Here is a 22735-nt window from a genome sequence, read left to right as displayed (position 1 = left end):
AAGGCGAGTATCTGGGGTCTATAGTCTGTTTCTGGGGAAACCACAGCATTGCCACGCAGTGAGCCTGTCCTGAAAGGTCTGTAGCCCCCAGAGACTGCCTTTTGGGTGAGGGTCCTAAGGGGCTCCAGCGGCCCACCAGCCTCCCACCTGCCCCCCTGTAACCGTATAACAGTGTGCTGTGCTTCTGTGCTTATAAAAGGGATTTTCCTTATGCTTCAGTCTTTGCCTTTATGATGTGGCTTTGAGGGAGGGGAGGGGAGCTGGAGAGCCAGAGGTTTTGAGAAGATACATAGGGAAACAATTTTGAGTCCCCCCTGACTAGCTTTCTAATCCTTGGCGATTCCTTTGATTTTGAGGCAAAACCTTTAAGGAATATTCTTTATGTTTCCTTTCAGTTTGGAAAGAACAAACATATCTCCTCTCACTTTTTTAACCAGGTGGTACGGCATACCTGTCCCGCACAGCGCCTCGCACCCACATGTCACCAAGTGAACATCAGACAATTAGTTGAGAGAAGCTCTCAAACCAAAGCAAGCATTCAAAGTAACTTTTCAAGTCATGAAACTGCATTCAGAACTTTAAAGGGTTGAGGGGGCGGGGTTAATTCTTGCTTCCACCATTCAACCAGGTTGAAGAAACTTTACAACTGGCCACCATCCAGCTATGAAGAACTTTGCCCGCTAGCCATAACACACGTACAGAGAATCGATCTCTCTCCCTCTCCCGTACATCGTTTGTTTATTTTTTGTTATTCCTAAAGAAGGGCTTCTGTTTTGGCCTTCCTCAGGAGGAGTTTGATTCAAATCCTGCAGTGGGGCTGTTGGGCAGTCACGCTTCTAGGACGTCCTTCTCTGCAAGCATCTTGTCCGCTGTGCGTGGGTGGGGGGAGGGGCAGGGGCACCCAGTTCCATTGTTCTGTACCTGCTGAGGCCTCTCAGCTCCAGAAATTCCCACTCTTAGCCTCTCCTTGCAGCACTCGGATGTTAAAGGGGAGTCACCCAGGACATAATTATTCTTCGTTCCCATGTGATGTGCATATGTCGTTGCCCTCAACCGCTGTTAGTTGCTAGGACAGGTCCTGCCTCACCACTGTGGCGAGGCTCTGAGCTGAGCTCTCAGCTTGGGTTTGGGGATGGGGTGGGGAGGCAGGGCAGCACTCACTGACGGCTTCATCTGGATCCCTGCAGGGGGGACAGTTGGTGTTACCAGGAAAAGATCTTCTTCAGTGAGAAGAGGGTCAGTGGCCCTCCTTTGGTGGGTGTTGTCAGGTGGAGGTAGGGGCCTGGAGGAGGCTCTGGGACAGGGTGCTCAGACAGTGAGGGCAGTGCTGTTTATAGTGCCTGGGGGCACCCCCCCCAAATGAGCATTGACATCAGGCTGTCCTATATCCTGTGACCTCTTCATTTCTGGAAATGTACTAAGAAACAAATAGATTAGGCACACACAGCCTCACTCCCTTCCCCCCAGCTTGGCTTACAGCCAGGAGAAAGCCACTGGGCTTTAGAAATTAGAATAGGATTATGTGAGGGACCCAGTGGAGGGGCATGGGCAGACTAAGTGGCCCCAATTAGGAGCATCTGAGCTAGGCAGAGACGAACAGGACTGACTTTGAACTTTACCTCCTCCACTGCCTTAGCCAGAGCTGGTTCATTTAGCAAAGCCTCCAGACTGTCTTCTCCCACTGTGGGGTTGTGAGGTTGCCTGGGCCTATGCAGACTTGTGTTTCTGCTCCCATAAGTGTATTTTAGTTTGTGGGCCTTTCATCAGCTTTAAGGGGTTCTTGTGCAATCTCAGAGGAAGCCCACTCTGGGCCCAGCTCCACCAAGCAGCTCACGGTGGCTGCAGCAGTAGCTTTGACCTTCTTAGGAAGGAGGGTGTGTTTGGCAGTCATCCGATTCTCTGCGCATGTGCTGGTTTTGTCCTGGGACTTTTCGGAGACAGGAGGGCAGGCTACCTGCCCTTCCTTACCTGTGGTCTGTGTTGCCGAGGCCATGTTGGGCACGTGTGGCATTTTAGAGGAGAACTGCTAAGCCTTCCTAGGAACCAGCTCTGTCTTCATGTTGTTGAAGTCATTTGTGAGTATCAAGAAGGGGAGAAAGATGGAGACCGTTTCTTGAAAGACTGTGATGACTGTGCTATTGTTTGACCTCAAAGGGGACAGACTCCAGCCTGCCAGCCTGCTTCGGGCCACCTCCTATTTTCCTGGCCTTTCTAAAACGCCTCTTGCAGACCAGCCACTTATTTGATACCTGACACAGTTCACCTGGGTTTCCTGCCCCTGTCCTCTCTCCTCTGAAAGCGTGTAACTTACTCCAGAACACTCAAAAGGGCTTTTAATTCTGGGGCTTCCAGCTTCGGCCTGAAAAAGCCACCCTTTTGGGCCCTAAAACACAACATTAACCTGTCCTCCTCAGACCAGGCACATCAATTCTGACCACTGGGGTGGGGGCTGGCACTGCTCTCTGGGCGACTGGGGAGAACATCACTGGGCCGGCACTTTCATGCAGAAAGGAGACAGTCATTCTCCAGAGTTGGGATGAATTAGGAACTCCTGAAGAATATCTCTGTTTCTAAGTGTTTCAAAGGCAGCACTCAGTATTTTGCAAACAATAGCCATTTTCTTCTGCAACCCATTTCACTAGGTTTTTTTGCTTACTTATTATGTCTGGCACAATCCAACTTCAAACCACCATAATAACTAAAACTGGGTGTTCAGAAAATGGGGGTAGGGTCAATTTGAGGGGCTAGCTGGAACCTGCACCCCCTTGAACCTCCCCACCCCATCCCAGCTTTTAAGAGTTCTTGCCAGGGAGTTGTTCGCTAATGGGGAAAGAGACGCAACGTAAGGCAGCCTGGCCGTTGGCTGAGCAAGGGGAGCGCTGCACCTAGTGGTTTCTGGACACTTCGTGCCGCCCGCAGCGCCATCGCCCCTCTGGTGAGCTTTCGAAACGAACAGCCGCCGAGGGAGGTTTTCGTGGTAGTCGGAGGCAGAGAGCTCGGAGAAGAGGGAACTGGCCTCCCCTGAAACGGCCTGCCTTCGGACCCCAGAGGGCCCCTCTGCTGTGTGGCTTGGGTAGGGATCCCAGAGATTTACACCTGAATTTCTTAGTTAGGATACTTCAGGGAGCCCGCAAGGGAAGGAGAGGGAGGATCTCCTCTAACCACTGGACTGAACCACCCGGCCTCCGAGCGAGGCATCATTAGCATTTGAAAACCCTCTGGAGGGGCTGAGAGCTTCCTGGGGTGGGCGCTGGGGCCTGAGTGCCGCTGCCGCAGGGCTCCACACAGAATGGGGCCCAGCATCCAGAAATAAAGACCGGACCGGACTCAAGAATGAGCCCTTTGTGGCTTTGTCCCAGGCTTGAAAACTGTGACCAAGGCCCTTTCATTGTTGAGAAAGACTTCCTTGGCCACAGCAGAGCTGGTAAGGCTAGTTCTCCCGTCGGGCAGAGCTGGGGAAGGAAACCTGCCCCGGCCTGGAAGGTGTTCACCTCCTGCTCTCCAGCCCTTTCTGGGGGCAGTTTGCTGTCTCCTCCCTGGCCCTCCTTTAACTGGAGACGTGCCGGCCCCAGAGCAGCCGCTGGGTCTATCTCCCTTTCCTGTCTTAGGGTCTCCCCTCCCAGCTGCCTAAATTGTACTCCTTCCCAAATTAAGTGTACTTTTTGGTCATTCTTCATTTAAAGTGTAGGCTTACACAACTTTTTTTAAAAAAGATTGTATTTATTTTTATTTTTAGAAAGAGAAGGGAGAGAGAGAAAAATCAATATGCGAGAGATACATCTATAGGTTGCCTCTCACTCCTTCAACTGGGGACCTGGCCTGCAATCCAGGCATTTGTCCTGACTGGGAATTTGAACCGGCGAACTTTTGTTTCGAAGGCTGGCACTCAATCCACTGAGCTGGACCAGCCAGGGCTACAACATTTATTTTTAAATAAATGTCAATTCTGGTTAACAAAAGGTCATGACTTTCTACCTTTTCTGTCTTTTCCCTGTTTCCAGCCTAAGTCCCTTCCAGGTTTGGGGCCTATTTCTACAGACCAGAGGTCAGCCAGACCTGGGGCACTCGGAGGGGAGGAGGAAACTGCTCTTTCTTAAACCAGGAGCGATGGTGCCACCTACTGGCATTTTCTGTTGGCTACAGGCTCTGTGGTTGGTCCAGTTTCCTAATAAAGGGATTAGGATCTCGGTGGGAGTAGCTGTAGTGTATTCCAGAACCAGAGCACTAATATGCAGCAGTGAAGAGCATACTCTTTCCTGCTTACAGGTGAGGAAGCAGCCTTAGAAGCTGTGGTTGTACAAGTTGTCCAGGGTCACAACTAGTAAGGGGCAAACAGGAGCAGGGCTTTCCCAACTGCAGAATTAACCACCAGGCCATCATGACCTGCCAAAGCCCCAGGAGCTGTAGGTGGTGACTGAGCAGGGCACCTGGGAACACGCATAGTGAAGACTCTTCCTTCATCCTCAGAACTCTGACTCAGCCCTGCTGAATTTGCCTGTTTGCAGTGACGCTCACTTGAAACCTTGAACCACCCTCTGACTCTTGTTCATTTCAGTTTTGATAGTGCTAGTAAGCAACAGCATCTATCAGAGATTGTAAATATTTTGTTTGCATTCAACTATTTTGGAGTTGTCAAAGCATCTTCTACTTTATGGTTAGCAGCACCGATTTTCCCTATTTAGTGTTGTGGTACGAGGTTTCCACTTACAGTCCATTTGTTTAGGTTTTAAAAAGTAAGTCAGTTTTAGGGGGAGAAACACAGGTAATAGTACAGGTGGTACACAGATACATGTTAAAAGTCCTGGCAGTGTTATGGATGACTCAGAAGTTTGGGAAATCTCACCCTGTGCCCGCCACCCATGGACTTGCCCATAGCCTTGGGCAGTCTTGAGAATCATTTCCTCATTTGTAGAAAATGAAAATGTTGGGCTAGGTGACTGTTTGGGTTGCACAGACCTGTAATGTGCTGTGATGTCTGTGCATCAGGAGTCAGGCTTCTCCCAGGCTGGGCTGCTTACTACCCTCGGGGGTGGTAGCAAGAGTCCAGGGCCTTGGCCTTGCTTCATGCACTTTGCCTTTTCTCCCAGAATCCCTGTTTGGCCTTTTAAGCATCTTTTTTGAGATATAATTCACACACTGTGTTGTTCACAGTTGTGAGACCACCACCACAATGAACCCGAGAACATTTTCATCGCCCCCAGAAGCAAACTCACACCAGTCACTCCCCATTCCTCCCTAACCCTCCCTGTCCTGGGCGACCGTTGATCTGTCTGTCTACAGAATCTCTTTGCTCGTTGTAGAGATTTCACACAAATGGCAACACATATGGCCTTTTGTGGCTGGCTTCTTTCAGCCAGTGTGACGTTTTTAAGGTTCATTGTCAGTGAAGTGCAATGTCAGCACTTCATTTATTTTTATTGCCAAAGAATATCCAGTTGTGTGGATGCACCATGTTTTACTCATCCGCTCGTGGGCTGACGGCGTTCGGGCTGTCTCTGCCTTCGGGCTGTCATGACTACTGCCACATGGATGTGCACAGACAAGTCCATGTGGACATGGTTTCCCTTGTCTTGGGTAGATGCCTAGGACTGGAACTGCTGGGTCAGATGATAACGCCACGTCTGACATTTTGTGGGATCACCAAGCTCTTCTCCAAAGCAGCTCTGCCGTTTGACATCCGCATCAGCAACGTTCGTTGGACGATTCCAGTTTCCCCGTGCCTGCAGCCACACTCGCCCCTTGCACTTGAGCCATCCCAGTAGGTGTGAGTGGTGGTATCTTCCTGTGGTTCCATTTGCATTTTCCTAATGGCTAATCGCATTGAGCATCTTTGAATGTGCTTACTGGTTATTTCTATAGCTTCTTTGGAGGAAGACCTTTTCAGATCCTTTACCCATTTAAAATTTTTATTACTTGTCTTTTTGTTGCGGAGCTGTGAGACTTCTTATATATTCTAGTTATCTATCAGATATGTGATTAGCAAATGTTTCCTCCATTCTGAGGGCTGCCTTTTTACTTTCTTCAGTAAAATAATTATGGTTAAATACGTATACTACAAAATTTACCATCTGAATTGTTTCTAAGTGTACAGTTCTGTGCCATTAAGTACGTTCACACTGTCTCGCAACCAGCATCACTGTCCATATCCAGGACTTTTAATCTTCCCCACCCAAAACGCTGTACCCATGAAACACTGACTTCCCCATCACCCCTGGCAACTATTCTACTTTCTGTCGCTATGAATTTGACTACTCTAGGTGCACGTATAAGTTGGGTCACACAATATTTGTGTTTCTGTGACATAGCATGATGTCTCCAAGGTTCGTTGGTTTTGCAGCATGTGTTGTAATGTTCTTCCTTTTTAGGGCTGAAACCACCACATTTTGTGTATCCATCCATTGGTGGACACTGGGGCCGCTTCCCTTTTTTGGCTATTGTGAATGATGCTGCTGTGAACATGGGTGTGCAAGTGTATATCTGGGTCTCTGCTTTCAGTCCTTTTGGGTACACGTCCACAAATAAAATTGCTAGATCACCTGGTCTTTGTCGTTCTTCATTTAACTTTAAGAACCTACCATACAGTTTTACACAGAGGTTGCACCAATTTACATTCCCTCCAGCAGTGTTCAGGGTTCCAGTTTCTCCCCATGCTTGCCAACACTTATTATTCTCTGGGTTGTTTTTGTTTGTTCAATAATAGCCATCCTAATGGATGTAAAGTGGTATCTCATTGTGGTTTTGGTTTGCACTTCTGTTCAGTTTCTTGATGGTACTGTTTGCAGCACAAAAGGTTTTAATTTCAGTGAAGTCCAGTTTATCCTCTCTGTTCCTTGTGCTTTGGTGTCTATCTAAGAAACCATCACCTGGTCTAAGGTCAGAAATTTACTCCCATGTTTCTAAGAATTTTATAATTTTAGCTACTACAGGTATGCCTATGATTTATTTTGCATTAATTTATGCTTATAAAGTAAGGAAATGTTCCAACTCGATTCTTCTGTGTGTGGATAGCCTGTTGTCTCAGCACCATTGGCCGAAACGACTGTTTGTTCCTAGATTGAATTGTCTTGGCGTTCTTGTCGAAAATTAATTGGCCAAAATTAATGGCTTCACTTTACTAGTGAAGCCATTTGGGCCTGGACCTTTTATTGTGGAGGAGGCTTTTAATTACTAACTCAATCATGTCACTGTTGTATTGTTTCTGACTTGTAGAGAACGTGAGCTACTAATAGGCATGCACTTCTGTGGAAAAAAAAAGGAGAGGGGATCTGGGAAGAGTGGGTCCAGCAGAAGTTTGGCGACTTGGGGTTTCTAGTTGGCTCTGCCTGGGGCGATGCCCTCTCTCCCTTTCATGATTCCATGTCTCTTAGAGGAAGAAGTCTTTCTTCTCCCTCTAAATCAGTGCTTTTGAGGTCAGGACCAATAACCCTCAGGAAAATTGGTGTGTAACTTCAGCTGACTCCGAGAAAGTTAGGATTCAGACCAAGACAATTGACAGTAGAAGCTTTCACAGGCCTTCAGGCCAGTGTGTGTGTGTGTGTGTGTGTGTGTGTGTGCGCGCGCTCGCACTTCCTGCCTTGCTTCAAATATTGATAAAAAGCGAAAGCAAAGGGCGTCAGCTGTTGAGATTCCCAGATCATATGTGATAGACCACAGTGAACTGCCATGCGGCCATTCAAAGAGTGAGGTAGCTTTCTGTGTGCTGCTGGGGAATGATCCTAAGATACATGAAATGTACAAAATGGTATGCTATCACGTGTATTAGAAGACAAAAAATAGAAAGAGCCTGGAGATGCGTATAGGCTGGTAAATGCAGAGGTCCTTTGGAAGGGCACCCAAGATAAGGGGCAGGGGTGGCGGAAGAGTTCATACCACGTGGGTGGTTTTTCCCTTGTGCTTATGCTACCTTAAGTTTTTTTTTTAAGTCATGGACCTGTGTGAAGTTCAGTGGAAAGGCTGAGAGGTGGCCGCAGTTGCACATTTCTGTTGGGTGGCCCGGACGCCGTGTCTGTGTCCTCATGGAGACAGCTACCCCACCAGGCTGAATGTCTCTGCCGAGGTGTGTGGGGCTCGATTCAGACCCCTGTTTGGTTCAGGCCTCAGTGTTCCTGCCCACGGAACTGCTCCCGGTGTCCGTCTGCTGAGGGGAAGGAAGCTGCTGGCAGATCTCAAAGGCTCTGCAAAGTTGGGTGTTCTCTCTTGAGCATAGAAACCCTGTTTCAGCAACACAGAAACCCTGGTCTGGTTTTCCAAGGTGAACGGCTTTCCCTGCTGTCTGGTCTCCCTGTGGACTTGGGTTCAGGTGGCCCCACAATGAAGCACTTTATTCTTTCTTGGTAGTCTTAGTCATGGCTCCCCACCTCCCCTCAAACAAGTGGAGGTGCTGGGGAAGTGGAGCAGATGCCAGAAGGCTTTGGATTTGCCAGGCCAAATGAGCATGCGCACTATCAGCCTGTCCTTTTCTGCTGGAGCCTGGCAGAATTGGCCAGCAGGAACTCATTGGGTTTGGGGGAATATCCACACTCTTTGCTCTCATCTGTGTGAATGTTTCCCCTCCTTCACAGGGGCTACCTTGGAAGCTGGGGAGCCTACCAGCCGGGGCTTCTCAGATCCCAGGTTGGGTTCTAGGTCTGGATGCAGGGCCTCGAATACCGAGGATCCTCCTGTCTCTCCCACAGAGAACACCTTCTGCAGTGGGGATCATGTGTCTTGGCACAGCCCTTTGGATAACAGTGAGTCAAGAATTCAGCACATGCTGCTGACAGAGGACCCGCAGATGCAACCCGTGCAGACACCCTTTGGGGTAGTGACCTTCCTCCAGGTGAGGCACAGGTTGGGCGTGGGCTTGAGCCTCTCCTGTGAAAAAGTCCCGGGAGGGCAGGAGGGTTTAGGTAAGGGAAGTGCAGAGAACGGAAGAGTTCCCCGGTCCTCTTCCGTTTTCTCCTCCCTCTGATGGTTTGTCAGTTCTATTCAGGCGGTCTGATTGAACCTGCAGAGATGGGAGTAGGGGGGAGGGAAGGGCCATCTGGGAGGAGAGAATGGTTGTAGCTGAGGCAGGTAACAGAGGGAGGTATGTCGGTGAACTGGTTAAGACCCAGGCAGTCACAGGCACAGGAGTGCCCAGCAGGAGTGCAGTTTGGGGGCGTGCATGCTCCCCAGCTGCAGAAGGCCTCCTTGTTATCCTGATGGGGCCTGTGTGAAGGTTCAGTTGTGTCCTGTGAGATTTACTAAGGGCTTGGCCCCCAGTAAGGAAGAGAGCTTTCTGTCAGCTGGTTGGACCCTTCGGTTGTCGTTTCAAGCTTAAAGGGTCCCAGAATCTCCTGTTTACATTCCCCATGATCCTAGACTGGGCAGGAACATCTCCCTGGGCCTCCCCTGCTTCACTGGACTTGAGCTCAGGACCCAGCCTAAGTTGGCAACGCCTTGATTTTCTCCTCTGCAGTCTAGGGCTAGACTTCATGTCATCAGATGCCTGACCTCTTGTAATGGGGCAAGAATCAGTCCTCAGTGCCACACTGTGGACCCATCCATATCCTGGTCAGGCCACTCTTCCCTCCTCGGGGAACCAGCCCCCGAGCACAGGTCCTGCCTGTAGTCCCATCGCTGGAGGTGGCACTGACAGGGCCTGGGTGGCCGATCTAGGTGGGTGGGAGGAATGGCCATTAACACACCACGGCATCTTGTCCCTGGGTCCCAGATTGTTGGTGTCTGCACTGAGGAGCTCCATGCAGCCCAGCAGTGGAATGGGCAGGGCATCCTCGAGCTGCTGCGGACGGTGCCCATGTGAGTACACCCCCTCCCTGCCAGGCGGGCGCCTGGCTTCCCAGGCCTGGGGGTGGGCTTCCCTCCTTCCCCCACATGCGGGCTTCCCCTACATTGCTGTCCAGGCACTGAGTTTTCGCATCCGGGCTTCCTGACAACTCGCTCCCTGATGGCCCCCGAGCACTAACCACTCCCTTGTGTTCTGGGGCAGCAAACGGCGCAGGCCGTAGGCCCAGCCCAGACCCTCCTGCCCCCTTTCTTTGTCCACAGCGCTGGCGGCCCCTGGCTGATAACTGACATGCGGAGGGGAGAGACCATATTTGAGATCGATCCGCACCTGCAAGTATGTCTTGAGTGAGGAAAACCTTTCTAGCACACTGTGCCTAGGCCTCTTCCAAATAACACTGGCTTTCACCCTGGGAAGCAGAGGAGCTTTATTTGTGAGTGAGTAGAAACGTGGCATGGCTTGGCCCCTGTCCCCTGAGTTCTGCAGGCGCGTGAGGGAGCAGAGGTTTCAGGCCAGGAAAAGTGGTCTCAGACACGTGTATTTTTGCTTTTAAAAAGGATGGTTTTATTATATGCAAATCATGTATCAATAAACCTGACTTTTAAAAAATATCACCAGCAACTAAATCAATATAGTATGCTGTTGCTTGCCCAGTGTTCCCCTTCCCGCTCCCCCCCCCCACCATCTGTGAGGAACATGGACTCTCCTTCAGGGAGCCCCACCCCCGCTGCCACCACCACCCTGTCGCAGACAGAGTGGGCGCCGTTGACCCGCACGGCCCAGCTGCAGTGGGCGGTCCTGATTGAGCTAACGATCTTAGACCCTTTTTAGATGCATTTCCTTCTTGAGCGGTCAGACACCAAGCTCCTTCCCTGGGTAGGCTGGCATTTCTTGGTGGGTAAAGGAAGTGTTGACACATACGGGCTGCAGATGCCCACCCACGTGGCCCAGCTATAGAGTTTCGATGTTGTCTTTGGTTTTTTTAGAAGAAGCACTCTTTTTGCATGCAGGTGGATTTTGAAAGTCATAGAGCATAATTTCCTTTCTTGCGGGCTGCTCATGAAGCAGGAGCAGCGGACAGCTAATAATGTGCCTGGTGTGTATCTGCCCTCCCCCGCCATCTCTTTCACCTCTGTAAAAGTCTGGTAGGCTGCATGCAGCTGCTAGGAGTTACGTGTCCTCTGGGAGGGCCAAAACGTGGCAGGGAAGAGGTAGCAGGTAGAAACATAGGCAGCAGCTCCTGCATCCTTTACTGCAGACCTCTGAGTTCCTGGGTAGAAACCCTGCTCATTCACAGATGATGCTCCTCTATTTTCCTAGTGCCTTTGACACTGAAGTTTTCATCTTGCTGCCAGGATCCTCTGTTATCTCTACTTTAAACTTGGTTTCCTTGTAGCTTCTGCTTATGCAAGAACCAGGAACCACCAAGGGTATGTTTCCCTAAGCCCTTGTTCTACAGCCACACTGTGATCCAGCATGGGACTCTGTGGGTTGTTGTTTTGCTTCTGTCGTTAAGTGCCAAGTGTTGAGAAAGAACCTGGTCCTTTGAACTTAGTAGGGTAAGCAGCCTGTCCTTTCTCTGCATGCCAAGAATGGTTCTCTTCCTAATCTTTAGGCTCCCCTGAGACCAGCCAGCAGGACCAAGAGCACCTAGTGGTCTTTAAAAGCAAGCAGGCGGACCTTGGTGAGAAAGTCCAGCTTTCTTTCCTGGTGGCTCTGTGCGCCACGTGGGAACTTCTCTGTGCTCACATTTGCCAGCCTGGGGCCTGCTCACAAGTGGTTCATTGCAGAGCTGGCTCCTGTTCCTTTGCTCCAAGCTCTGCCACCGGCTAGCCGTGGGCCTAACCGGGTCCCTTAACCTCGCTGGGTCTTAATTCTTTCTTTTTTACTTATAAAGTAAGTGGTCTTAGCTAGTTGAGCCAAGAAGCGTCCTTCGCTCTTTGCTTCTGAGGGCCCTCAGGTGGCCGGTAGAGAGGGAGAAGTTCAGACTCCGCGCTGAGCAAACCAGGGCTCCTGCCTGGAGCACAGAGCTGCGCCCTTTCTTCAGTCTGTCCCTGCTCCTGCTCAGAATCCCAGCTTTGCCCAGGCTAATGGCCGCACTGGAAAGGAGAGTGAGGCTGACGAGCAGGAGGCATCCAGTGCAGGGCCCGTCTCAGGAAATAAGGACCTCGAACAAGCCTACTTTGTGCTTCCCCAGATAGGCTCCCTGGCCCATGAGCAGCCAGTTTGGTGCCTGTGGGGGAATGGGGAGAAGAGCGTGCAGACCCTTAGCGAGGTGAAAACCCCGGGGATGTTTGGGTGCAGCTCTTCCTAAGGGCCATTTGGTGAGGCCATTTGGAGAGTGTTTGGACGCCGTAGTGCCAAGGCCTGCACAAAAGCAGGGCCTCTGGGGGAGTCTGCAGATGGTCAGTGTCCTCCAGGCCCCCATTTCATTCCAGGAAATAAAAGAAACTTCATCCAGAGTGCTTTGCCAAACAAGTTAGCAATGCAGGAAGTCCTGCCCTTCTGCTCTCTGATGGTGCTTCACTGTGTGACCACACCCCCTGCTGTTAGAAGAGGAAAGTACAGATGTGGAACCAGGGAGAAGTTGGTCTACCCTGGCCTCTCCCGCCTGTAGCCAGCTTCCACCCTGTCCTCTGTAGCAGCAACTGGGGGCTGGGGATGGGAGTGGGGGGGTTCTTCCTGGATGATGGGAGGAGAGGAAGGACTGTGCCTTTCCTCAGGGAAGTTGTTCCTGGCTCTGCCACATCAGCAACACAGGCCAGCATGTGGTGGGCAGAGTCGAAGCTCCGAAACAGTTGTGAAGGTCATTTCAATGAAATGTTGATGATAGAGGAGAGGCTTCCCTTGGGCTTTTCCTTCTTCCGGGCTCCCCCGAGTCCCTGGACTCAGGGACTCGGGGGAGTCCAGAGGCTGGCAGAGGCTGCAGTGTGTCAGTAACCAGATATCAGCACTCGACCCAGGCTCAGCAGCAGCAAGGGCTCAGTAAGTGCTGGAAAGATGGTGTTGGCCTTGAGCTCCCGGGCTGCTGAAGGAACGCTGGCTTTTTGGTTGTTTCCAAGCAGGAGAGAGTTGACAAAGGCATCGAGACGGACGGCTCCAATCTCAGCGGTGTCAGCGCCAAGTGTGCCTGGGACGACCTGAGCCGGCCCCCTGAGGATGATGAGGACAGCCGGAGTATCTGCATAGGCACGCAGCCCCGGCGGCTCTCTGGCAAAGGTGGGAGCCTCCCCTGGTCTCCTCTTTCCCTTTCTCCAGGCCTGGCTCTCAGGCTCTATAAAAGATGGGTCTTGAACGTAAACAGCCCATTCAGTAGTTTATTTCCTGGCAGGATTTAAACAGCATGTGAAGTCTTCCAGCAGGGTGGAAATAAGGGAGCTTTACTGACCCATTTCTCCTGTGTTTCCTGTGTGTATTTCAAATGCACCACCAGCAGTGACCATTGTGTTTGAAATTTACCCCATGCAGTCTGAGGTCATGGAGGTGAGTGGAAGCATAGAACAGTTACAGGAAAAGGCCACAGTCCACCCAAGTACAAGAGAACAAGTGTTGGCCACCCACAGAATTGACATGGGGCCCAGCTCTGGCCTGAAAGCCATGCCAGACCGAGGATCACTCTGGCCTCAGGCCCTCCCAGGCCTTAGACAAGAGGGGCCCGGGTGTGGGGCCAGCTTGCCAACTTCCCTGCCCATCTGTCCTGCACACACAGTGCTAGGGGCTGTGGGCAGGGGACCCTCTACCCACTGCATTCCAGGTGAGGCCTTGGAGGAGGAGGGTATGGCCCTCCTGTTGGAAGGTCCTCATGTTGGTCTTGGCTATAGAAACAGTTGTGGTTTTTAGCAATGGCTCTCCGTAACTAACTCCAAGAGAAAAGCAGCCTTCCGCGAATGAATGTGTTTATAGCTTCCTTTTCTACTTCTTTTCTTGATATCTCTATTCCTCTACCATTTCTTATTTTTTGAAGAGTAAGACACCTATAGTCCTGAATAATATGCCTACATATGTGGTAGCACTTATGAAAGGTTTTCTCTCTCCATAAATGACAACTTACACCCTGGCACAAATGTCCGACTCCTTTCTTTCCTCCCTGCCTGTTCTAATGGAGCGCCAAGCCCATGGGAGGTTCCAAGTGAACATATACGGCTATTAGAATTATTCTGTTGCTTTTGACAAAAGAGGTACTATAAGGAGCAATTCATAGTCTTGTTGAAAACAACACCGTTACTGGATTTTTTTATATTATAAAAGTAACCCACGCTACTGTAACAAGTCAGTTAGAAACGTTAATAATCACTTCCATCATCCACTGTAAGCCCATCATTTGAGCAACGAATGTTAATTTGCCTTTTTGTGTGTGTTAACAGTTTGCAGAGGTAAGTCTTAGACCAACAGCTCAGAATAGTGGACCAGGCTAGCAGTCTTCACCCAGAGATCAGCAGAGCATCTTCCGAAGAAATAATCCCACCAGGGGACGCCCCTCTCACCTCCTGGCCCTTGTCAGACCTGTGGAGAGGCAGGGTACCCTGGGTCAAGGTGGGAAGATGACCTCAGCAGATACTAGCTGGCTACCCAGAACCCAGAAACTCATGTAGGAGACACCTGGCCATTCCTGGCACGACACTTGCAGCCCTCACTGGCATCCATATAGTGGGCAGAGTCTGGGGGCGGTCGTGGGCAGTAGCAGAGGCCTGGGCGGTCCCTGTCTGGGCCTGTGTTAAAGCAGGAAGGAAAAGGACAGTGAAGAGCCCTGTCTTGGAGGGTGCCCTCTGAGGTCCAGAGCACCCCTGCCCTTGTCTCCTACCAGAATGGCAGTCTTTGGACCCAGTCTCTTGAGAATGTGGTGCCTTTGTTGGCCCTGTGTCTTCACCCTGCACTCACTCAGATCTCTCAGCTGATGCCTTGGGCAAGCTCAGGAGGCCTTCACTGGGGCCTTTCCCCAGCATGTCTGCAGATCCAGCTTCCAAGGGCAGGGTTGGGGGATGCTGGGAGCCCCAAGGGACACCAGAGAACTTAGTGGTGTTGTTGCAGACACGGAGCAGATCCGGGAGACCCTGAGGAGAGGACTCGAGATCAACAGCAAACCCGTCCTTCCACCAATCAACCCTCAGCGGCAGAATGGCCTCACCCACGACCGGGCCCCGTGAGTTCCCTGCCCACAGCGGGGGTTGGTACAGCTTCTGGACAGCAGTGCCCCGGGACTGGGGCAAGGGGATAATTTTGTCCTGAAGGGCCTCTTTCTGTGGCTTGCATGAGAGAGAACAATGCTGATAGCTTGCTGGATGCCCCTAGGGTCTGGGGAACACGGATCTGTGGGTCACAGAGACGGGCCTCAGAGGGGACCTAGCAAAGCAGGAATATAAACATTAGTAAATATTTACATGGGCTGTGCGAGCAAGTGGGAGGCCAAATTGGGGCAAAATCTGAGTTGGGGCCTCCCAGCCTTCTGGGAGCCCATTGTGCTGAGAGCGGCTCCCCTCCTTATCTCAGCCTCGACCACAGTTGCCCTTCCTTCCTGCCTGGAGCCTGGTCTCCGGCTGATAGCTGCAACCCCAGGGGCCTCCCTGTCTAGCCAGCCCCATACTGGACGCCTGCTACTGAGGCCCTTCTTCCTGCCTCCCTTGCATGGGGCCCAGGGCAGGGGAGGGAAGTCCCTTGCAGGCCTCTGCTGTCTGTCCGGGGCGCCCTCCATAGCCCTTGGGAGAAACTGTGGCCACCGGAGAGGTCAGATCCGTTTCCTGCTGACCTCTTTTCCTCTCACAGGGGACAAGTGGTGGGCAGGGCTGCAGCTGGGCACCCCACTGTGCTCTTAGTCCCGGAGCAACTCTAGGGAATAGCTGCTGGCAGGGGATACCTGGGAGCTGGCAGGCCAGAGCAGGAACCTTGCCGGCCAGGGAGGAAGTTGCTGTGCTTTGAACTGAAAGGGAAGCAGCTCACTCCTGGAAGACTAGGGTAACCTGTCCTTCTAAAAAATCTCCATTACACACTTGCTGTGTGGCAGGCTCAGGATCTAGGGGTCCATCTAGGGTGGCCTCTTCTGGGGGCACATGAACTATCAAATTAGTTAATTCATTGGTCGGGAGGGTTATTTTGGGAATAGGCCTGCCCAAGAGGACTCACCAGGCTGAAGCCATGAGAACTGAGCGCTTTGGCAAGAGCCCAGTGAAGCCCCCACCCTCCCACCCCCGCCACCTGAGAGCAGTTCTCAGCTCCAGCCAGTGGGTTTCTCTAGGCAGCCCCCTGGAAGTAGCAGGCTTGAGGCACCATGATCTTCCCTTGGCGGCGGCAGATAGTCAGGCTGGGTTTTGGGGCCTCTGGAAACTCCACCTGTGAATCCGGATTCTGTCCCAGAGCCACACTTCTTGTGCCCTGAGCTTGGCTTCTCCCTCTAGGCCCTATTGGTGCTGCTGATTGGCTGGGAGGTGCTTGAAGACTTAAAGGCTTGAGCAGATTGCCTGTAACTTGTAGTCAGTCTCAGTCCAGATGGCCCTTTGGGCTCCAGAAGGTCCGGGTTTCTGGGCAGAAGGGCAGGGACTCTGGCAGAGGCACACCCCACTTGTATATCTGCCATAGTCCTGAGATCTCACTGTCTGTCTTGGGCATATTCCCAGCTGCTGCTCCCACCCCCACCCCTCACCACGTCTGACATTGCAGGAAGGCATAGGGCTCTGGGTTACTGGATGCACACACACAGCTGGGTCCGAGGGCTGTCTGTAGACAGGGCGGAGGCTGCAGCCACCCTGTGCGCTCTACCCTGTGGCCTGAGTTGGCTGAGCTGCAGAGAGGTGGGCAGGAAGAGACCAGAGGTGCCAGCCCTCTGGGGTATCTGCCCTTCTTGCAGCTCAGACCCCTAGTCAGGTCTCCCAAGTGGTGGGGTCTGCAGGTTGGAGGAAATCAAGAAGTTTCCTCTGACTTTCTTGGGGCCAGTTACTAATTTGTTAGCAGCTGGTTGAGAAATGGTTCCTCCTCCATTGGCCAAGAACATTTTCCAACACACCCCTCAAGTCCTGCAAGACTCCAGCTCCCTATTATTTCAGGATCGATGACAACGAACTCAGTTCAGACAAGCAAGCACAGTTGTAATATCTGTGCTTCCTGCCCTGGGACTTGACCCCATTTCAGATAAACCACATGGACTGTGCCTGAGAAGCCGACCCCCAGTGTGCTGGCCCCATTGTTTGCTCTTCTCCATGTGGTAGGGGCAGGGGAGCAGCCCAATGGGCCTTACTAGGTCTGCATGACTGGTTATCCTTCAGTCAGACTTTCTGGGCTGCAGGGCCCTCTGACGCACGGGGCTTCGTGGGTCCCTGTGGCCTGAGGAGCTGTGATCCAGAGGAGCTGATGGAGTGTGGGCATTAGCAGCTGGGCTCTGGCCTAACTGGGGAGTCAGGTGCTTGCTCTCTCATACCTCAGTAGCAACTAACACTTAAACTGTGCCTCATACATGCCAAGCGATATTCCAGGTGCTTTATAGTGTATGCGTTTAGTTTATCCTCACAGCCAGTCTGCAAAGTGGATATCTTACAGGTGAGGAAACTCAGGTGCAAAGAGGCTGCTGAGAACTTGCCCAAGGTTAGGAAAGGATGTCGTGCACAGCCAGCTCTCGGCCATTAACATGGTGTGTGGTCTTCCTCACCTCATGATCGGGAACCCTGTGAGGGGCACACAAGGCTGTGTCCCTGAGGTGGTGACAACTCTCACTGGTGGGCCTCCCGCAGCCAGTCGAAGCATGAGCAGAGACCTCCCACTCGACATCAGGGACAAGGCCACAGCTGGTGTCAGAAGCTCACTGTGCACACTTAACCCAAGAGAGCATGCGCTGTCAGCCTTGTGCTTCCGAATCCCAGGAATAACGAGCTGCGTCGTAATCAGCTCATTTGCACCAGAACTGCTTTTTGACACAAAGCCTTGTTTTCTTCATGTTCAGAAACAAAAAACCCTATCTCTGGCCACTCTCCCACCTCGAAGGCTGGGATTTCTTTCTTTCTTCCTTGAGCCTTACTTCTTACTTCCGAGAAAAGCAGGTGCCTCTGGGCAACCTGCTCCTCTCCCACTAGCTCTTGCCAGCCCTCCATCCGCCGCCTTCCCGGAAGGAGAGTCCTTGGCCCTCTTTGGGGCTGCTTCCAGCATTTCACAACCCTTGCATTCCAGCCGTGAAATTTATATCTGGCTTTCCCCTAAAGGATCAGTTGAGAAAAGCCTTCGTGGGCTTGGCTGGCGCCTTCCTCCCCACTGCCCGCCCAGGTGAGTTGGGGGAGCAGCTCCTTTGTGCCACTGGGGAGAGCCCGGCTTAGAGACCGCACCTGCCAACACTTGTACAGACCTGGGGGGCAACTCACTGGGCATCGCCTCTCTCCAAGGTCGCCTAGTTAAACATGTGAGGTACTCCAGCCTGGCCTTAGCTCCCCAGCCTTGCTGCAGTGAGTCGGAGGATGTGAGTGTCCAGTGCACCATGTGGGGAGGTTTATGTTTTTATAAACCGTTACTCTGACTCTGGGAACCTGCAGGAGTGTCCCAGGATCTCCTCCGCCCTCTGCCAGTGACTCACTGACTGAGGTTGGGGGACCTTTTGGGAGCTTGTCCGGTCGGATACCCGCCCAGAGAGGGCAGGGCTTGCATGCGTGGGTATCCATCTGTTGGCAGGGAAGGCTCCTGATTGTAGGAAAAGCTCTTTGTCATTGGGGCACCTTTAAAAAACAAACTAACCATCCCTGCTGATCCAAGTTTCTCCTTCTGGAATTGTACCAGTAGCTTTTGAGGTTTTTCTTTTTTCTTGTTGCCTTCATTTTTTAGAGAATTAAGGTTTTAGATTCTGTTGTGAGACTCTCAGGTCCTCCCTCCAGCATGGACACACACGCGCACACACACACACACACACACAGATTTCTCTCCATTTGCACGAGTGTCTCTGCTCCCATTTGTTGGGCCTCCCCCATGGGGTGACTTTGCTACCTGTCTTCCTCGATCTTTTTTAAAATATATTTTATTGATTATGCCATTATAGTTGTCCCCATTTCCCCCCCTTCATTCCCCTCCACCCTGCATACCCCCTTCCCCACCATTCCCCACCTNCAATTTCTCGGTCGCTTAGAGTTATTGGCTCTGGGACTTGGAGTTCTTTTTGCGCCATCTTTTGGGCTGTTCGTGCCTCTTCCGTAGCAGGATCAGAGCCCTAAAGTGTTCACTAGAACAGGGCAACTAAGTTGCTGGGTTGTGATGTTGTATGTGGGGGCGGGGTCAAAGAGGGACAATGGCTTCCCATCTGCCACCTGCCGCCTCGGCCCCAGCGCCGCAGCCACCACCGTCACCAGGCCCATGCGTTTCGTTCCACTGCACGCGAGTGTGCCACCGCCGTCAGCCCTCCACCACTGGGTTTGCCCCTTGGGGCCTGCGTGGTCCGTCTCACTGTGCGCGAATGTGCGACCGTGGTCAGTCTGCCCCACACCCCGACTGGTTCCGGGCTGTCTGCGCGCCTAGATTGGGGGATCTGTCCTGCCCGACCCAGCTCCGCTGCTGGCTCCACCTCTCTTACCGTCCCGTTGAACAGTTCGTAGTTGTCAGACTTCCCTATAATTCCGTTTTCTGGTCTTTAGGTGTGTCCTAGTTCTCCAAACCTTTGTTGTGTTCAAACTTGGTTGTGGGAGAAGGCACAGTGTTTCCACCTATGCCTCCATCTTGGCGGAAGTCCTATTTTCTACCAACTGTCTATACTACTTATTCTCTGTACCTTCTTTCCCCTTTTCCTCCTCCCACTCCCCAGTTCTACTAACCCTCCATGTGATCTCCATTTCTATGGTTCTGCTCCTGATCTAGCTGTCCTCTTAGTTTGCTTTTGTTTTAGGTGTGGTTGTTAATAACTGTGAGTTTGCTGTCCTTTCACTGTGCATATTTTTTATCTTCTTTTTCTTAGGTAAGTGCCTTTAACATTTCATATAATAAGGGCTTCGTGATGATGAACTCCTTGAATTTGACCTTATCTGAGAAGCACTTTCTCTGCCCTTCCATTCTAAATGAAAGCTTTGCTGGATAGAACAATCTTGGCTGTAGGTCATTGGATTTCATGACTTAGAATACTTCTTTCCAGCCCCTTCTTGCCTGTAAGGTCTCTTTTGAGAAATCAGCTGACAGTCTGATGGGAAGTCCTTTGTAGGTGACTGTCCCCTTATTTCTTGCTGCTTCCAGGATTCTCTCCTTCATTTTAATCTTGGCTGTGTAATTATAATGTGCCTTGGTGTGTTCCTTCTTGGGTTCAACTTCTTTGGGACTCTCCGAGCTTCCTGGATTTCCTGGAAGTCTATTTCCTTTGCCAGACTGGGGAAGTTCTCCTTTATTATTTGTTCCAATATGTTTTCCATTCATGGCTGTTTCTTTTCCCCTTCTGGTACCCCTATAATTCAGATGTTGGAATGTTTAAAGATGTCCTGGAGGTTCCTAAGCCTCTCCTCATTTTATTTTATTTTATTTATTTATCTTTAGAGGGGAAGGGAAGGAGAGAGGAAGGAAACATCAATGTATGGTTGCTTCTGGTGCATCCCCTGCAGGGAACTGACCCCTGCCGGAAACTGGCCTGCAACCCAAGCATGTGCCCTGACTGGGAATCGAACCGCGATCGTCTGGTTCTCCTCATTTTATTTTAATTCTTGTTTCTTCATTCTTTTCTGTTTGGTCATTTTTTTCTTCCTTCTGGTCTACTTGATTGATTTTATTCCCAGTTTCCTTCCTATTACTATAGGTTCCCTGTGCATTTCCCTTCATTTCAATTAGTTTAGACTTCATTTGTTCCTCTAATTTGTGACTAAAATCAACAAGTTCTGTGAGCACCCTGATCACCAGTATTTTGAACTGTGCATCTAATAGGTTGGCTATCTCTTGGTTGCAAATTGGGCCCCTCTGGTGCTGGTTCCTGGATGTGTGGGCTTGTGCACCCTCCAGGACCCTGTGGATCTCTCCAACCAACTCTCTGTGAGCCTGGGAGCCTCTCCCGGCACCTCGACGACCCCTGAAAGTTTTTCAATTGGTGCTTTTAGGCTTTATTTCCCGGCGCTGGGGCCCTGCGTTGCACCATCTGTCTCACTGTCCGTTTTTTCACCTGGTTTATCTGCATGTGAATGTGTGACCGTGGTCAGCCGGCCACCTTGTGCCCTCACTGGGTCTGCCCGTTGCCACCCCACGCCTGGGATCTGCCAAGCGCCACCTGCGTGCCTGGGTCAGTCTGGCCACTTTTCCTGCGCGACCCTGCTCCGCCGGCCGCTGACACTGCCCCTGCCCCTGCTGACTCCGCCCCTCTTACCAGTCTGGCTGAATGGTTCATTGTTGTCAGACTTCCATACCGTTCAATTTTCTGTCTGTTTTGGTTGTGTTTTTGTTACTAAAGCTTTGTTTTCTTTAAACTTGGTTGTGCGAGGAGGCACAGTGTTTCCACCTATGCCTCCTTCTTGGCCGGAAGTCTCTCTTCCTCTATCTTGAATAGTCTGTGACCTGGCTAGGGAGTCATCCTTTCAAGAAAATTGTGTTTTGTTTTGTTCATTCTTGAAGCTCATGAACATTGATTAGGAGAAGAAAATATCTAGTTTGCATCCAGTGAATTGGGTGAAGGAAAGTCGGTTTCCATCTAGGAAAACAGCTGGGTTGTCGATATGTCTACTCGTATGCAGAGTGGTCTTTGGTAACCCTGCTCCGAGGGGTCTGTGGCATCAGTGCAGCGGTCAGCCTGGAGCCTGCATCTGTCCCATTGGCTTCTCTCACCTCTCCCATGCTGGGGAAGTGCAGTTGTTTTCACCAGAGAGAACACCCCGAAAGAAGCAAGCCTTCTCTCAGGGCCACAGCCAGGCTCCACAGAGCTGAGGAAGGACCCAGGCCTCTGTGATCCATGTTTGTCATGCAGAGTGCCTGCCTTTCTGTGCCTTTCTCAGAAATGCACATTGGAAAGGGAAAAACAGGGTCTCCACAGCAAATCCAGCTCAGTGAATTTCTGCTTGAACTCCACTTCCCCAAAGAGATGAAGCTATTACCATTGTTGACACCCTAGCCTCAGAGTTCGTGGCTAGCACGTTGAATTTGCCATCCAGAATACATCCCCTCATCTTCAAATTGCACAGTCAGGAGTATTTTTGTTGCCCATCCTTGATATTCATTGTCACCCAACACTTCATTAGTGAGTCACTTCTCTAGAGAAGGGAAAAGGAAGGCTCAACCTATGAGAGCTGGAGAGAGGAAATGACTCAGTGTCTCAGAAGACGGAAAGCCGGGGGCTCCGGCCAGAGTGGGCTCATCCAGGAAAGCTGGGGTCCTCTTTGCCTGCCCAAATCAGAGTATAGGCTGGGGATGGAGGTCTCTGGTAGCCAGAGGAGTTCATTGCTGGTTAAGGAATCCCTAATCTTCTTTAAAAGTATTCTATTTATATGCTTTTAGAGAGAGGGGAGGGGAAGGAGAAAGAAAGGGAGAGAAACATCAATGTGTAGTTGCCTCTCACACACCCCACCCTGCCCCAGCCCAGGGACCTGGCTCACAACCCAGGCATGTGCCTGGACTGGGACTTGAACCTGTACTCCTTTGCTTTGAAGTCTGGAGCTTAATCCACTGAGCCACACCAGCCAGGGCGGAATCCTTTAATCTTTTTCTTTCTTTTAAAAATATTTTATTGTTGTTCAATTACAGTTGTCTGCATTTTCTCCCACTCCTCCTCCCCCACCCTCTCCAAACCCACCTCCTTCCCTTGCTTCACCTTTTTCTAAAAAATTTATTTATTTAATTGTTGTTCAAGTACAGTTTTCTGTCTTTTATTCCCATCCCAGGACACCCCCCAGTGCTTCCCACCTTCCTCCCATTTCCACCCCCCTCAGTTTTTGTCCATGTGTCCTTTATACTTGTTCTTGTAAATCCTTCCCCTTTTCCCCTGAAATCCCCTCCCCTCTCCCCTCTGGTCCCTGTCAGCCTGTTCTCTATTTCAGTGTCTTTGGTTGTATTTTTTAT

At 51.1% G+C, this 22735-nt stretch overlaps 1 protein-coding gene across 2 annotated transcripts in view; it reads left to right on the top strand.

Annotated features, from left to right (window-relative positions):
* Positions 1 to 22735, top strand: part of SUFU (SUFU negative regulator of hedgehog signaling) — a 100113-nt gene that overhangs the window by 53885 nt on the left and 23493 nt on the right. Inside the window, exons 4-8 of one of the 2 annotated variants that reach the window (XM_037064038.1) lie at positions 8676 to 8818; positions 9695 to 9780; positions 10030 to 10102; positions 12829 to 12985; positions 14795 to 14906. In XM_037064038.1, coding sequence (XP_036919933.1) covers positions 8676 to 8818; positions 9695 to 9780; positions 10030 to 10102; positions 12829 to 12985; positions 14795 to 14906 — 571 coding nt within the window. The remainder of the gene's footprint in view (positions 1 to 8675; positions 8819 to 9694; positions 9781 to 10029; positions 10103 to 12828; positions 12986 to 14794; positions 14907 to 22735) is intronic. The other variant, XM_037064039.1, reaches the window with a different exon arrangement.

The sequence above is a fragment of the Sturnira hondurensis genome, unplaced genomic scaffold (genome assembly GCF_014824575.4).
Source record: "Sturnira hondurensis isolate 20B ecotype Veracruz unplaced genomic scaffold, ASM1482457v3 Scaffold0014854, whole genome shotgun sequence".
Taxonomy (NCBI): domain Eukaryota; kingdom Metazoa; phylum Chordata; class Mammalia; order Chiroptera; family Phyllostomidae; genus Sturnira; species Sturnira hondurensis.
The sequence above is the reverse complement of the archived record's forward strand: the minus strand, read 5'-3'. Positions and strand labels throughout refer to the sequence as shown.